Here is a 14,514-nt window from a genome sequence, read left to right on the forward strand (position 1 = left end):
CACGAAATGAAAATCAACTAACAAGCCAGCCTAGTTAGCTTAGTTGGTAGTGCGTCTGCCTTGTAAGCGCTAGGCCGCGGGTTCGATTCCCGCCTGGGGCGGATAAAAGCTAGCCGTTCTGAGAACGAACTTCTGTTTAGGATAAAATCCGCCCCGGTCGGTGATCGAAACCACGACCCAGCGCTTACAAGGCAGACGCGCTACCCTCGAAGCAGTTAGCTAGGACAGTTATCAGGATTGATTTTGTGAAATAAAGTAGACAATAATATTTTATTATAAGCATTTATTTTCATTTTATTTATTTATTTATTTTTTTAAATAATATGTACATTGTACAGTATTTTTTCTTCTCTAGCAATGCATAACGAGAGCTTAGATTCTGAATTTCTGTAGAGATTTGTAGTGGGCTGGTTATAGGAAAGAACTCCCCTTTTCAATGTAATACTCGATCAGATCACTCACTCACTCATTCACCCACCCACACTCAAACGCTCACTCTCTCAATTACTTGCACACACAACCATTAATTCACTCATTCAATAGCTCACTTTTCACACATCTTCAGGCACGGATTATCTCAGGGGTCACCCGCCCCCGATCTGCTTCTTCGCACATTAATTCACTCATTCAATAGCTCACTTTTCACACATCTTCAGGCACGGATTATCTCAGGGGTCACCCGCCCCCGATCTGCTTCTTCAATGACTTCCAATATTCCACCACCGGGGCGCGATGTGCCCATGTCTGCTCTCCATATTATTCTTTTGCTTTTCCCTAAGAATATTGAGAAGTATGTATGTATGTTAATAAAATCGTTAAATCTCAAAGTGTTTCTGTCTTTTTGTCTTACATACCTATTAGTTATAATTCTTCTTTCCTTTAGGTTTCGGAAGTTCTCTTTCTTATACTCCCCGTCATCCACCTCCCCTCCATCTTTTTTCTTTTCTTCTCCTTCTATTTCTTTTTTTTTCTACTTCTTCATTATTCCCTTCTTCTTTTTCTGCTTTCTCTTTCTTCTCGTTCTGTTTATTCTCTTTCATCATTCCCCTCTTCTTCTACTACATCTCCTCCTCCTTCTTCATCATTGCTTTCTTCTCCTCCTCCTCTTTCTCCTCCTTATACAACTTATTTGTTTTTAGCGTATTATGATGTGTGGAGAACCATTTCTCTTGATTTATGGTATTTGATTTTTCTTCACCAACATCTAGAAGAAAGAGAAAAGCTTATGTTTTTTTTTGCTTTCTTCCAGTGGCGTGGCGTGGGATTTTAAAAAGGGGAAGATAATAAACCCATATACCACTGAAAAAATTCACTATGACAATCAATTATTTATTTATATTATTTTCCTTGGATCATATTTTTTAGTATTTTTTTTCCGCAGTACAGAAGAAGAAAAAACCTACCTATAGGTAACAAAGATTTTGTTGCCAGCCTAGTTAGCTTAGTTGGTAGTGCGTCTGCCTTGTAAGCGCTAGGCCGCGGGTTCGATTCCCGCCCCCCATTCTACCCGATAGCGTTCTACGTGTTGTCCAACCTTCCAATAAAACCACTTATTTATTTATGAAACTACATTTAATAAATAAATAAATTATATTTTTTTTTTCCCTTTAAAGCGCTTTAACACTACGTACAGTAGGTCGTTCGCGATATAAATTATATTATTAAACTAAATGTTTTACAAAATAATTCATTCAGTTTCAAAAATATCTATTTTATAAATAATCTTTGTGTGTAGGTAGTAGTATTTATATAAAAAACTACTACCTACACACAAAGATCACCGCCCCGGGAATCGAACCCGCGGCCTAGCGCTTACAAGGCAGACGCACTACCAACCAAGCTAACTAGGCTGGCTACCACTTTTTTTTCCTACCAACAACAGGTATCAAACCCTGGTGAATTTTGTACTCTGACTCCTTTCTCTCTTTCTTCCCTCCCCCTTTTCCGTCTTCCCCTATTATCTCCCTCTTCCTCTTTTGTAATCTCTGTCTCCCTCTTCCCTATCCGTATCCCTCTGTTTCTCCCTCCCATCTTTCTCTCCCTTCTTCCAATATCATCTCTCTCTCTCCCTATATCTCCCCCTTATGTCCTCTTTGTCTCTCTCTTCCCCATCTCTCTGCCTCTCCCTCTCTCTCCCCCTTCTGTCCTCTGTCTCCCCTTTTCTGTCCGTATTTCCCTTTCTCTCCCTCTGTTTCTCCCTCCCATCTTTCTCTCCCTTCTTCCAATATCATCTCTCTCTCCCTATATCTCCCCCTTATGTCCTCTTTGTCTCCCTCTTCCCCATCTCTCTGTCTCTCCCTCTCTTTCCCCCTTCTGTCCTCTGTCTCCCCTTTTCTGTCCATATTTCCCTTTCTCTCCCCCTGTTTCTCCCTCCCATCTTTCTCTCCCTTCAACATATTTCCCATTTTCATATCAAACTCAAACACTCCAGCGTGTGAGTGTGTGTAAAATTTTAAATTTTTAAGTGTCTTCAATAAAAAGAGGGAATTTTTTTATTACCCGACCTCCATTTTATGATCTCACCTGAGACCGATTCGGAAGGAAACAGATCGCAGTTGATTTTCCCTCTAGCGCAGTGGTTCCCAACCTTTTTTAGACAAATACCCCTTTTTAAGCTCAAATTTAGCCATTTCCGTTCACATCGTCACATAAATTTCCTTCATCCCATCTTTTTTTTCTATATCTTTTGTTTTTTTTTTTTTTTTTTCACTTAGCGCTTAGTTCTTTTTACCCCTCGAAAAAGTGTATTTTACCCCTCGGGGTTAAATACCCCCAGGTTGGGAACCAATGCTCTAGCGTTATGAAAAATCTAAGTACAGATACGTCGTGACGTACATACATATGGTGGGGTAGATTCTATTTCTGATCACGTATAGTTTCTGGGTGCACCGCCTTTATGGTGTCACTGGGAACCGGGACCCAGTTCCTGAAAGATAAGATTTCCTGAAAGCAACTTGATAAGTTGTACTTTACACTCTTTACAGTATTGTGTTGCTCATTTGTACTGTATTACGAGAATGGAGAAGAAGAACTAAACTGCTGTTGCCAACCAATCAGGAGGAAGTGGGTTCGTTTGTTTGAGAATTTGACCACAAATTTAGGCTACTTCTGTTGGGGTAAGGGAACTCCTCAGTCCCATCCTAACAATATGAATAGGGTATAATTTTATTTATAATTTCCCTTTCTTTTATTTATTGAAAGTTATTTACAGAGGGGAACTATAACAACCATATTCCTTGTCCCTTAAATTTTCCCTTTTCACTCCATTACATATCAGACGTCAAAGTGGATATTCCCCGTCGTCATGTCATCGTCCAAAGGTCGTCACGGCCACCTGTTCAAATTCATCGCCATCCTGCTCGTCGCATCCGTTTGGATTTGCTTGCGATACGGCAACCGCATCCGTCGTTTCCACCGACCCTCCAGCCAGACGTTTACGGTCAACTACTCCGCAAACACTTTCCGCATGGACGGCCGGCCGTTCCGGTTCGTATCGGGCGAGTTTCATTACTTCCGCAGTCCGCAAGAAAGATGGAGGGAGATCCTTCGAAAGATCCGCTCCGCAGGGTTGAACGCTGTGTCCACATACGTCGGATGGAGCAGCCACGAGGCGCAGCCCGGGACCTACTCCTTCGATGGCCACAGGGACGTGGAGTATTTCATGCGGTTGGCGGCCGAAGAAGGCCTTTACGTGCTCCTGTATAGTGGGTTCTCCTGGACAATGAAGAGCTCCTGGGATGGAACATGTATAGGTTTCCTTTGGACGAAGTAGCGTCTATCGAATCCCTCCAACCAACGGGGAGTGAAAAATACCCGTTATTTTTCACCGGGAGGTTAGAAATTCCTGCGAAACCACTGGACACATATCTTGACATGCGGAGGTGGTCGAAAGGGGTGCTGTTCGCGAATGGACGTCATTGGGGCCGCTACTGGAGTGAAGTAGGGCCGCAGTATTCGCTGTTTGTACCGGAGGAGTTTCTTAAAGTGGGAACCAATAGGATTACGATATTCGAGTTAACCAGGGCTCCCGACAAGTATGACGTGGACTTTGTAGGTCAATCCCCGAACAAAATAGTGTCCGAGGAAGGATAATTTAGTTCGACATTTTTGTGTCTTTTTCCCCATCAGGTTTTTCTTATTTGATTTTGTCACATACCTAAGTAGACAGTTGCAGTTGTAAATTATTGATCAAACATTTTTTTTAGCAAGACAATTTATTTTATTTTAATTTGTCATTTATCTAAATAAGGCGTAGGTATAGTATGTATGTGGTACCTACATGTAGGTACTATTCGACATTTAAATAAAGTAATAAAAATGTCTTCTTATCGTATGACTAAAATTCAAATTCTATTTTAATTATTTTTATTTTTATGGTAGTTTGTTTCTGGAAGGGCATACATTATGCATCTACTCTACCAGGTTGAATTCCGAGTGAAATAAAATTTTAATGACGCTCCCCATAAAGCACAAAACGGTGTATGTTATCATAGCGCTTTATTACCTTCACAATGCATGAAAAGTGATCCACTTGGCCATAAAGATGCTGTAACCCACTTTGTATATGAATTAACGCCATCACTGCCGTCAGTCATATGTTATAGCTATTAGGGGTGGGCGTGGTGGTCACAGTTTACTCAAGTATTTTGTGTAATATTTTGTTTCCGTTGAAAAATGTACGTTGAAAATTTTTGCAAACGTCAGAAACATTTCGTGGTCGTCCTAAAAAGGTCAAGTTATTTACTTTTCCGTAAAAAGATAGAGAAGTTATTTTCAGTGGAAAATAATGGAAAGTTGAAAAAAAAGGGGAACGAAAGGAGTTGAGGAATTTGAACAACTCAGCAGAAATGTACGAGTCATGTGGCTTCCCCACACGAGACGAACGCTTTTCAAACTTGTTTGTTGTCTTCAAACTTTTCTAATAATTTTCGTTCTTCTCACCAAAGACAAGATAAGCCAGCGTCGCGCTCGAATGTCACGAACGTTTGCGATCGATTTGGCGGGTGACACATTTCGCCTGAATGAGGATCCGTTTCAGTTTGTTTCTGGGTCGTTTCATTATTTCCGAGCGCCTCCGGGCAGATGGTGTTGGATCATGCGAGCCATGCGGGCAGCGGGGCTGAACGCACTGTCCACGTACGTGGAGTGGCGCTCGCACGAGGTTCACCCCGGACACTATCACTACGACGGACACCGGGACATTGAACATTTCCTTCAGCTGGCTGTCGAGGAAGACCTTTACATTCTCCTGCGCCCGGGACCTTTCATTTGCGGCAAAAGAGACTTCGGAGGCTTTCCACCGTGGTTGCTTAAGGTCGCACCAGACATTCTACTGAGGCAGAATCACCCGGTATATCAGCGCTACGTGACGAGGTGGTTCCAGGAATTGTTTCCGAGGATTCAGAAATATTTATACGGTAATGCAACACAGACTTGTACTGAAATTGAGAATGTAGGTAATATGAGTATGACATGTGCCTAGATACGAGTGAAACAATTTCCGCGACTTCCACGTGTTGTTTACATACAGTATGATCTGTCAACGGTGCATGTTTACTTGATTTATCCTTTTCATTCGGGTTAACCATTTTAACTAGAAAAGCTTTTTTAAAATCCGCCGAAATAATTAAATTAAATACAAAATGTCCTTCTATCCTCTTTGCAGGTAATGACCGTCCTATCATACTGGTGCAAGTGGAAAACGAGTACGGCAGTGACGCAGAATGCGATCCGGCGCATGCGGTGTGGTTGCGTGACCTCCTACGGACGTACGTTCAAGACAAGGCGGTTCTGTATTCCACGGACGGAGCTTTCGACGCTTACCTGAGGTGCACCGTCGATGGGGTTTATTCCACCGTCGATTTCACCGTGTTCAAGGACGTCAACGTTAGTTTCCAAGCGCAGCGGACGAGGGCACCTCAAGGACCTCTCGTTAACGCGGAGTTCGAATTCTTTCCCATGTTACTCTGGGCGGGCATGTCCTGACGAATTGGGCAATGTACGAATTTCCCCTCGACAATATTTCCCTCGTAGAAAATTTCCCACAGACATTGACCGGGAAATTCCCTTTGTTCTTCACGTGATCTTTTGAAGTCCTCTCCGTTTTAGATGCTTTTTTTGGACATGAGGCAGTGGTCAAAGGGGGTCGTTTTTAATAACGGGTATAATAATTTGGGACGGTATTGGAGTGACCAGGGACCACAATATCCGCTGTTTGTCCCGTCTGAGTTTCTGAAAGTGGGACGCAATGAGATAGTCATATTTGAATTTCAAAGAGCGCCTCAAAATGGAACGGTTCAGTTTGTTAAGGTACCTTTACACTGGGGCAACCTAACCTAGCAACAGGCAACAGCGACCTGCGGCGGATTGCTTGTTGCTGGTTGCCTGTTGCTAGGGGACTCTAGGCAACCGTGCCGCATGCGGCGTAGTCATTTACATTGAAGCAACAACAGGGCAACAACACTGAAAAGTTCTATCATTTGAAATGGTCTACACTTCGAGAACTGCAACCTGTACGCACTGATAAGAATTCTACCCGATAGCGTTCTACGTGTTGTCCAACCTTCCAATAAAACCACTTATTTATTTATGAAACTACATTTAATAAATAAATAAATTATATTCTTCAGGTCGACGGTCCCGTAAAATTTTAGCCACTTTTTTGGGACACAATGAGAGCTGAGGGAAGGGGAACATTTTCAAATTTAGATTCCTTAGCCTAACCTACTCTTTTTACTTTCCTTATCCTTTAGGAAGGAAAGTAATGTAATCGGGTCAAATTTTCGACGGCCAGTTTTTAGTGTCAAAACACGTTTTGAGGTCCCTAGAGCCTAAATCCAAAGTTTCAGCCATTGGTCCGTGTGTGTGTCTGTCTGTAAACGAAATATCTCGAGAACGGCAAGAGCTAGAGACTTGAAATTTGGTATGTAGCTGTCAAATGTGACAAGGATGCGACACGAAACTTCTGGTTAAGACCGGTGCAACGGTTGACGGCATTTTACCGGTTTTTGGAGGTTTTCGGTGTAATTTAACAATATCTCGGGAACGGTATAAGCTAGAGACTTGAAATTTGGTATGTAGTTCACAAATGGACAAGAATGCAACAAAAACGTTTGGTTGAGATGGTTGCTGTGCTTGGCGGTATTTTGACCGCTTTTGGACAGATTTCGACCGTTTTTGGGGGGTTTTTAGCTATAGCGACAAAACGGTTAGAGATATTGTAAAAGTTGGGGTAAAAGAACACTCAAATAAGCATCATTCAATAGGATAAGGAAAGTGACCAATTTTCAAATATGACGAACGCATAAAATAGTCAGAGTCCTTTAGGGCAAATGAGATCAAACAGAAATTCATGTTGTTTTTATAAATTTAACTAATACAAGAAAAAAATTAACTTATTTTGTTATTTATATGTTTAAACCTCTAGGTGTAAAATTGGATAATGCTCAATCGACCTTTATTAATTAATAAAGGTTGAGGTTATTAATTAGAAATTGTTCTTTTCTATTGCTGATTGCAGAACACCAGCTGTTCCAAAAATTTGAAATTCTCTCTCTCTCTCTCTCTCTCTCTCTCTCTCTCTCTCTCTCTCTCTCTTTCTCTCTCTATTTTTAGTTTTACCATCACCACCACTAAGCTACTTACTTTAAAGAGATGATAGGGAGAGAGAGAGTTTTAGTAAGGTATAGTAACAGTAACTTATAAGCTCCTAGAATTCTCAGAACTCTGAGAATGTTATGAATTCTCTTAGAAATATTCACATACTTATGAGCTCTTAGAATTCTCAGAACTCTGAGAATGTTATGAATGCTCTTAGAAGTATTCACATACTTATGAGCTCTTAGAATTCTCAGACCTCTGAGAATGTTATGAATGCTCTTAGAAATATTCACATACCTAAGACCTCTTAGAATTCTCAGAACTCTGAGAATGTTATGAATGCTCTTAGAAATATTCACATACTTATGAGCTCTTAGAATTCTCAGAACTCTGAGAATGTTATGAATGCTCTTAGAAATATTCACATACCTATGAGCTCTTAGAATTCTCAGAACTCTGAGAATGTTATGAATGCTCTTAGAAGTATTCACATAATTATGACCCCTTAGAATTCCTCAGAACTCTTAGAATTTTCTGACATGTAAACTCAGAATAATTTCCTTTTATGTTTAAAAACTTTATGTGGAGAGTTGATTTTTGTGCATCTTTTTGTGTGGTGGAAAAAAGAGAGGTAAAAAAATAATATGAAAATTCTTCTCGACCTCCTCTTTCTCCTCCTTCTCCTCCTTCTCTTCCTTCTCCTCCCCTTCTTTCCTCTCCACCTTCTCATCTTCTTTCATCCTTTCACTCTCCATCTCCTCGTTTTTCTTTTCCCTTTACTCTTAATTCCCTTATTTCTCCTCTTTTCTTTCTTCTCCTCCTTTTCCTCCACCTCCTCCTCTCCCTTCTTCTTCATCTTCTTCTCCTCTTCATCTTTTCCTTTCTCCTACTTTTTTTACTCCTCTTCTTTACTTTCCAATCTTTCCTCGAGCCTCCTGGAAACAGCAAGACATCGGGACATTTTTGACTGCAGACCTTTGGTTTGGCACTTTGTACTAGAAGGTACCTACCATCCTAAATGTGTTTGCTCATCTTTCCTCATCAAACCTACAGGTCGAAAATTTGTACCTTATGCTTACGAGGTAATTTTTTTTATCATTACCTCCCGTTCTAATACTTGATTGCTTAGGTTTTAGACCGGACCACAAAAAAACTAGGGTATTTTTTTTTTTTTTTTTTTTTTTTTTTTTTTTTTTAATTTTCCCAATTTAAAAAAAAATTTCAAATTTTTATCTTGCATTATGACTTAATGATACGGACAGCACTGCACGGAGAAGAAAACTTTTCGCTCGCTCGCCCTAATATTGAGTTTGCGTGTTTAATGTTTTTTAGTTTGATAAATACAAGTTCGGCCATGCCTTTTCCACAATTTTGGCTCATGCCTCGGATGAACTAGCGGGATTCCGGAGCGGAAGCGACTGGAATTCAGCTAGTACTTATAATATCACAGGAAATCTGAACTATCAACCATGATCCTCCTCCTCCTTGGCTTGAGTTTTTTGCTCTTTCCGCTCGCTTTTTAACCTCCATCGTATTGGAACCTTGTCAAAATAAACATAATAATTAAGATATCAATAGATAATATATAACACTACGCTTACATCTAAATATAATTTCACTAAACTAATAATAATAATACATTATAGCGACTAAGTATATAATTATATAATAATAATAAACATGTGTCTGACAGGCGAGGCACTGAAAGCAAAGCAGGCAGTTTTGTGAAACAAAACACGAATTCATAGAATCAGGGACGATTGTAAAGAGGAAAAAAAGGCTTATTCTAATTTTTGATTCCTGATAAAGGTACCCAAAAAAATACATGGTAAAAGTGAGGGGAAAAAGTGGCAACTCAATTCCAGATTCTATGATATTAGTGAGCATAATATGATGTATGCTGATGTCTACCATCAGGCCTGACATGCTGCTGACATGTGGGCCTGATATGCTGCTGATTTGATATACTGATAGATATTTCATAAATGCTGATGCTATGTTGTTGCGCTCCGATGTATCCCATTCAGCAAATATTTCTCCTGAAGAGAGTTTATTAAGGAAATATTTTAATCTTCCATTGCACTCATGGAATAGCTCAGAGAAATAAATAGAAGAGAGGAACTTATGCTTCTTCTTCGCCTTTTCCCATGTTCAGATGGGGTCAACGTTTGTCGTCGGCCTCTCAATCAGCTTTAGAGTGATCGCTTTGAGGCCAACTGGTTTTGGCTAAAACAAAATTTTCCGAGTGGAATGGAGAACTTTCCTCTTTTATTCTTCTTCTTCTTCTTCGCTATTTCCCATGTTCAGATGGGGTCGGCGTTTACCGTCGGCCTCTCAATCAGCTTTAGAGTGATCGCTTTGAGGCCAACTGGTTTTGGCCAAAACAAAATTTTCCGAGTGGGATGCCCTTCGCACTCAACCTTCGCTAGTTGATATAGCGTGAGGAAATTTGGACTAGTCTACTCCCTGTTTATAGTCCCCTAGCTAGACGCTGATCTACTCTCTGTTTATAGTCCCTCAGCCAGACTGAGGTTGGTTTATATGGTATGCCAGCGATTTTCAACCGTGGGTACGCGTACCCCTAGGGGTACGCGAGAGGGCCTCCGGGGATACGCGAAGAAAATTGAGTAATGGCTAACAAAAGCAAGATTTTAGTTTTCACGACTTATCAATTTTGACTCAAGGCACTAATTTTTTTAAAAGGTAGGTAGATACTGAGTGTGTTTAAAACTCAGTAGTAATGGTACACATCAACATAGGTATGAGTATCCGGTACTCATTATGATGGTGGTGGGGGTACGTGAGATCCAATCAGGGTATCCAAGGGGTGAGGAGGCGAAAAAAGGTTGAGAATCGCTATAGTTTGCCAAAGGGTAATAAGACTCTCTTTCGTCAGGTTCGAAAAAGTAAGCGAAAACTTACCTTTCAAGACAAAATTCCCACGAGAGAGAGAGAGAGAGAGAGAGAGAGAGAGAGAGAGAGAGAGAGAGAGAGAGAGAGAGAGAGAGAGAGAATTTAAAAAATATGGCGGTGACAGGTGAGGGAGGGAGGGGGTAATCTATAGGGACACAAAAAGGGGAAGAAAGTGGGGGGAAAACGAAAGATTGGAGGGAGAAAGGAGGGGAAAAGAGAAGTAAAATATGCGCCCATAAAAATGTAATTAAAGCAAAAGTAAGGAGAAATTTCAAAAAGAGAAAGACAAAGAGAGAGAGAGAGAGAGAGAAAGAGAAAGAGAGAGAGAGAGAGGGGCAGAGGGAGAGAGAGGAAATTAAATAATAAAAAAAAGTTACAATAATCTTAATAAGAAACGTCTCACGAATAAAATTAAGAGAAAATGGAGGCTGAGAGAGAGAGAGAATGAGAGAAAGGGATAAAGGCAGAAAAAGAGAGAAGAGAAGAGAGAGAGAGAGAGAGAGTAATAGAGAGAGGGAGAGAGAGAGAGAAATTCAGTACTCGCTCGATTAATTAACACTAGAAAAAAAAATAAAGAAAGACAGAAAGAAAGAGGGAGGGAGAAAGGAGGGAAGGAGAGAAGAAAGGGAGAAAGAGGTAGGAAAGACAAGAAATTGGGTTAAAAAGTTAAGATGAACATAGGAAGGTAAAGGTAAGAAGGTAATATTTTTGTACTAATATACAGGGTGTTCAAAAAAGTGGTGCCATCAGAAATGAGATTTCAGAAAATAGCGAATCTGAAGAATAATAAAAAATTTCAGTTCCCCAAGCTGGTTTTTATTTATTTTTTATTTTTATTCTTTCTTCTTCTTCTTATTTTTTTTTACCTAATTTCCCTCCTCTTTTCCCGATTTAATGTATACCCTTTTTTGGTTCTATCTTCTCCCTTCCTTCCTCTTCTTTCTCTTCCTTTTCAATCTGAATACATATAACTCCTTTTTTTCCTCTTCTTTCTTCACTTTTCTTTCTTCTTCTTCTTTCTCTCTCTTTTCCTTTATCCCTCCATATTATCATTTTCCTCTTTCTCAAGATTTTCCCTTTCTCTCCTCTTTCTTCTCCCTCTTTTCTTCCCCGCTTCACAATGTCAGTCCCTCTTTCTCGACCTTCTCTCTTTTTCTCCTCTTCCTTCTTCCTCAACCTTCTCTCTTTTCTTAATTTTAACGATACCACCTCTATTCTGCTTCTCTCCTACCTTCCTCTCCTCTTCGTTCCCCTTGTTTTCTTTCTCCCTTCTCCTCCTCCCTTCCTTTCCCTTTAAACTTTTTCCAGAGTCATTTCAGTCTTCTCTTGGTTTTCTTTGTGTAACTTCACTTACACGAGTCTTTCTCTCTCTCTCTCCCTCTCTCTATCACTCTCTCTTCCTCTCTCTCTTCCTCTTTCTCTCTCTCTCTCCCTCTCTTCCTCTCTCTCTCTCTCTTTCTCTCTCTCTCTCTTTATCGCTGTTCCCTTTCGTAAGTTTCTTTATTGAGTTTTCTTTATAAACGAGGTTAAAAGATATGTTTTCTAGAAGCACCATGTGCAGAGAGGAAGTTCAGGATAAAAATAAAACTTCAGAATGACGAAGAAGAAGAAGAAGAAGAAGAAGAAGAAAAAAAAACATACCTATAGGTGGATGGATGCCTCAGTAACTTTGTGAAGGTCTATATTGAATGTAAATAGACCTAATTTAAGAATTTTCAGCAATAGGCATAGCCCAAAGATTTAGCCATAGGCATATTTTAACGAGCTCTTTTTTTTCATCAACTTAAACAAGAGTGTAGGGGAACACGGGACAACATTCTACCCCGGGTTTATTAGATAAACCAAAAATTTCAATTAAATTTTGGCATTTTAAAAGTACCCACCTCCCTCAGAATAACTACTCACAAAATCTGACTCTAAATTTTTTGGAGAGGATAAAAAGAGACAAAGGAAGAAAAAAAAAAGAGAAATCACATTCGAGAAAAATGGTCAAGAGGAAAAGTGGGTGCAATAAGAAAAGAAAACAAACACAGACAGATTCCCAAAAGCAGCTCTGAAACATTTTGTTACAACCTGTATCCTTCCCGCCAATGGCAACTTTCCCCTCCTCCCCTTTCCGAGCGTTTAAACACAATTTTATTTCTGAAATCTTGATTAGAGGCACTTCTCGTTTTCAGCAAAACTTTTCTCCCTCTCCTTCCCTTTTTCCTTCCCTCTCCTTCTCTTTTTCCTTCCCTCTCCTTCCCTTTAGCGTCCCTCTTTTTCCTTCCCTTTCTCCCTATCTTCCCTTGTTTTTCCCCTTTCTCCCTTTAGATATTTCTCTTTTCATCCGTTTCTCCCTCTCCCTTAAGACGAAAACCAAGTTCCTCCCCCTCCTTCCCTTTTTTCTCCCGTTTTTCTTCCCTCTCCTTCCCTTTATCCCTTTTTCCTTCCCTGTTCATCCGTTTCTTCCCATAAGACGAAAACCAAGTTACAGCAGTCTTTTCCTCTTCCTTCTTTTAAACGAAAATTTCCCTCCTCCCTCCAACTTTATTTCCCTGCTTTTCGGGTCCTCTCGTCTGTAATCTGGGATTTATAATTTATCCCTCCCCTTTTTCTTCCCCCCTATCACCCCCTCCGGATTTCGATAAACGGGAATTAATTTGGAGGCGAAGGGAATAGGGAATTCGCACTGAGGTAGTGGGAATTAGACCAAGATGGCGATAATTTACACTGCTCGTATGGGGCTAAAGATTTCCTTTTGCCCTACCAGTAGGCTACCACTAGTGTTGGCAAATTCTCAAACCATCTTGAGGACAATTTGCCTTGAAAGTTGAAGAAAAGTTGAGATGGAAATGCCAAAAATCCATGAGACTCTGTTTCGTATTAACGTTGACCTTCGCGCGCCTCACGGCACGCTTGATATTCCATACTTCGGCTGGGGTTGAACCCAAACCCATTCAGATTGCCAGACAAGGGTCTTGACCGCTACACCAACGAAGAAAGGTGATGTAAGATGGAAAAGTAACTGTACAGCCCTTTCAGAATAATTCTGGTGTTGGGCTATACCATAATATTTACCACTACTTGCCACTCTTTGAGGGTAGGCAAAAATCCCCCGTACCAAAGATGGCTTGAAAGTACTTTCTGTAGCTAGAATCTTTCGTTCTAAAGTTAAAACCTTGTCTTCAACAGCTAGAAACTTACCTACTTTCTGTAGCTAGAATCTTTCGTTCTAACCTTGTCTTGAACAGCTAGAAAACTTTCAGCTGTACGAAATAAGATTCTAACAAGTAAGTTTGTAGCTGGTTAAGACAAGGTTCTAACTTAATGAAAGATTCTAGCGTACAGAAGGTAAGTTTTCTAGCTGTTCAAGACAAGGTTTTAACTTTAGAACGAAAGATTCTAGCTACAGAAAGTAGGTAAGTTTCTAGCTGTTTCAGACAAGGTTTTAACTTTAGAACGAAAGATTCTAGCTACAGAAAGTAGGTAAGTTTCTAGCTGTTTAAGACAAGGTTTTAACTTTAGACCCCGGGGCAAAACGGTACCCCACACTGAACACAAGTGTTTAGGTACCTACTTACAATTCTCAGTGGAACTGTGTTAGGTTACATCAGATTTTACATTAAACTTTTTTGCAGTTGATTAAAAAATAAGGAGAATGAGAAAAAAGAAGAAGAGGGAAGGAGAAGGAGGAGGAGGATAAGGAGGAGGAGGAGAAGAAGAAGAGAAGGAGGAGCAAGAAGAAGAAGAAGAAGAAGAAGAAGAAGAAGAAGAAGAAGAAGAAGAAGAAGAAGAAGAAGAAGAGGAAACATCTATTTTCTTGTTTAATTTTAAAGAATCTCTCTCTCTCTATCTCTTTCTCCCTCTTTTAAATCCATTGTTTCTTTGAGTTTTGCTACTTTTATTTCATTTTAATGTTTTTAAGTTTTGTGTGTACTCTCTCTCTCTCTCTCTCTCTCTCTCTCTCTCTCTCTCTCTCTCTCTCTCTCTCTCTCTCTCCCTCCCCTCCTCTCCTTCTCT

The 14,514-nt window shown here is 40.2% G+C and overlaps 1 protein-coding gene across 2 annotated transcripts; it reads left to right on the forward strand.

Annotated features, from left to right (window-relative positions):
- Positions 1-4,580: 4,580 nt before the first annotated feature.
- Positions 4,581-6,578, forward strand: LOC103508093 (beta-galactosidase-like). 2 transcript variants are annotated; one of them, XM_008472628.2, is made up of 3 exons: positions 4,581-5,266; positions 5,342-5,417; positions 5,666-6,578. In XM_008472628.2, the coding sequence occupies exons 1-3, from the start codon at positions 4,859-4,861 to the stop codon at positions 5,983-5,985; spliced, it is 804 nt and encodes a 267-aa protein (XP_008470850.1). In that variant the 5' UTR covers positions 4,581-4,858; the 3' UTR covers positions 5,986-6,578. The 2 variants fall into 2 exon arrangements, with proteins under 2 accessions (XP_008470850.1, XP_008470849.1); XM_008472627.2 differs by having other exon boundaries at positions 4,581-5,417.
- The last annotated feature ends 7,936 nt before the right edge of the window (positions 6,579-14,514 follow it).

The sequence above is a fragment of the Diaphorina citri genome, unplaced genomic scaffold, assembly GCF_000475195.1.
Source record: "Diaphorina citri unplaced genomic scaffold, Diaci psyllid genome assembly version 1.1 scaffold367, whole genome shotgun sequence".
NCBI lineage: Eukaryota > Metazoa > Arthropoda > Insecta > Hemiptera > Psyllidae > Diaphorina > Diaphorina citri.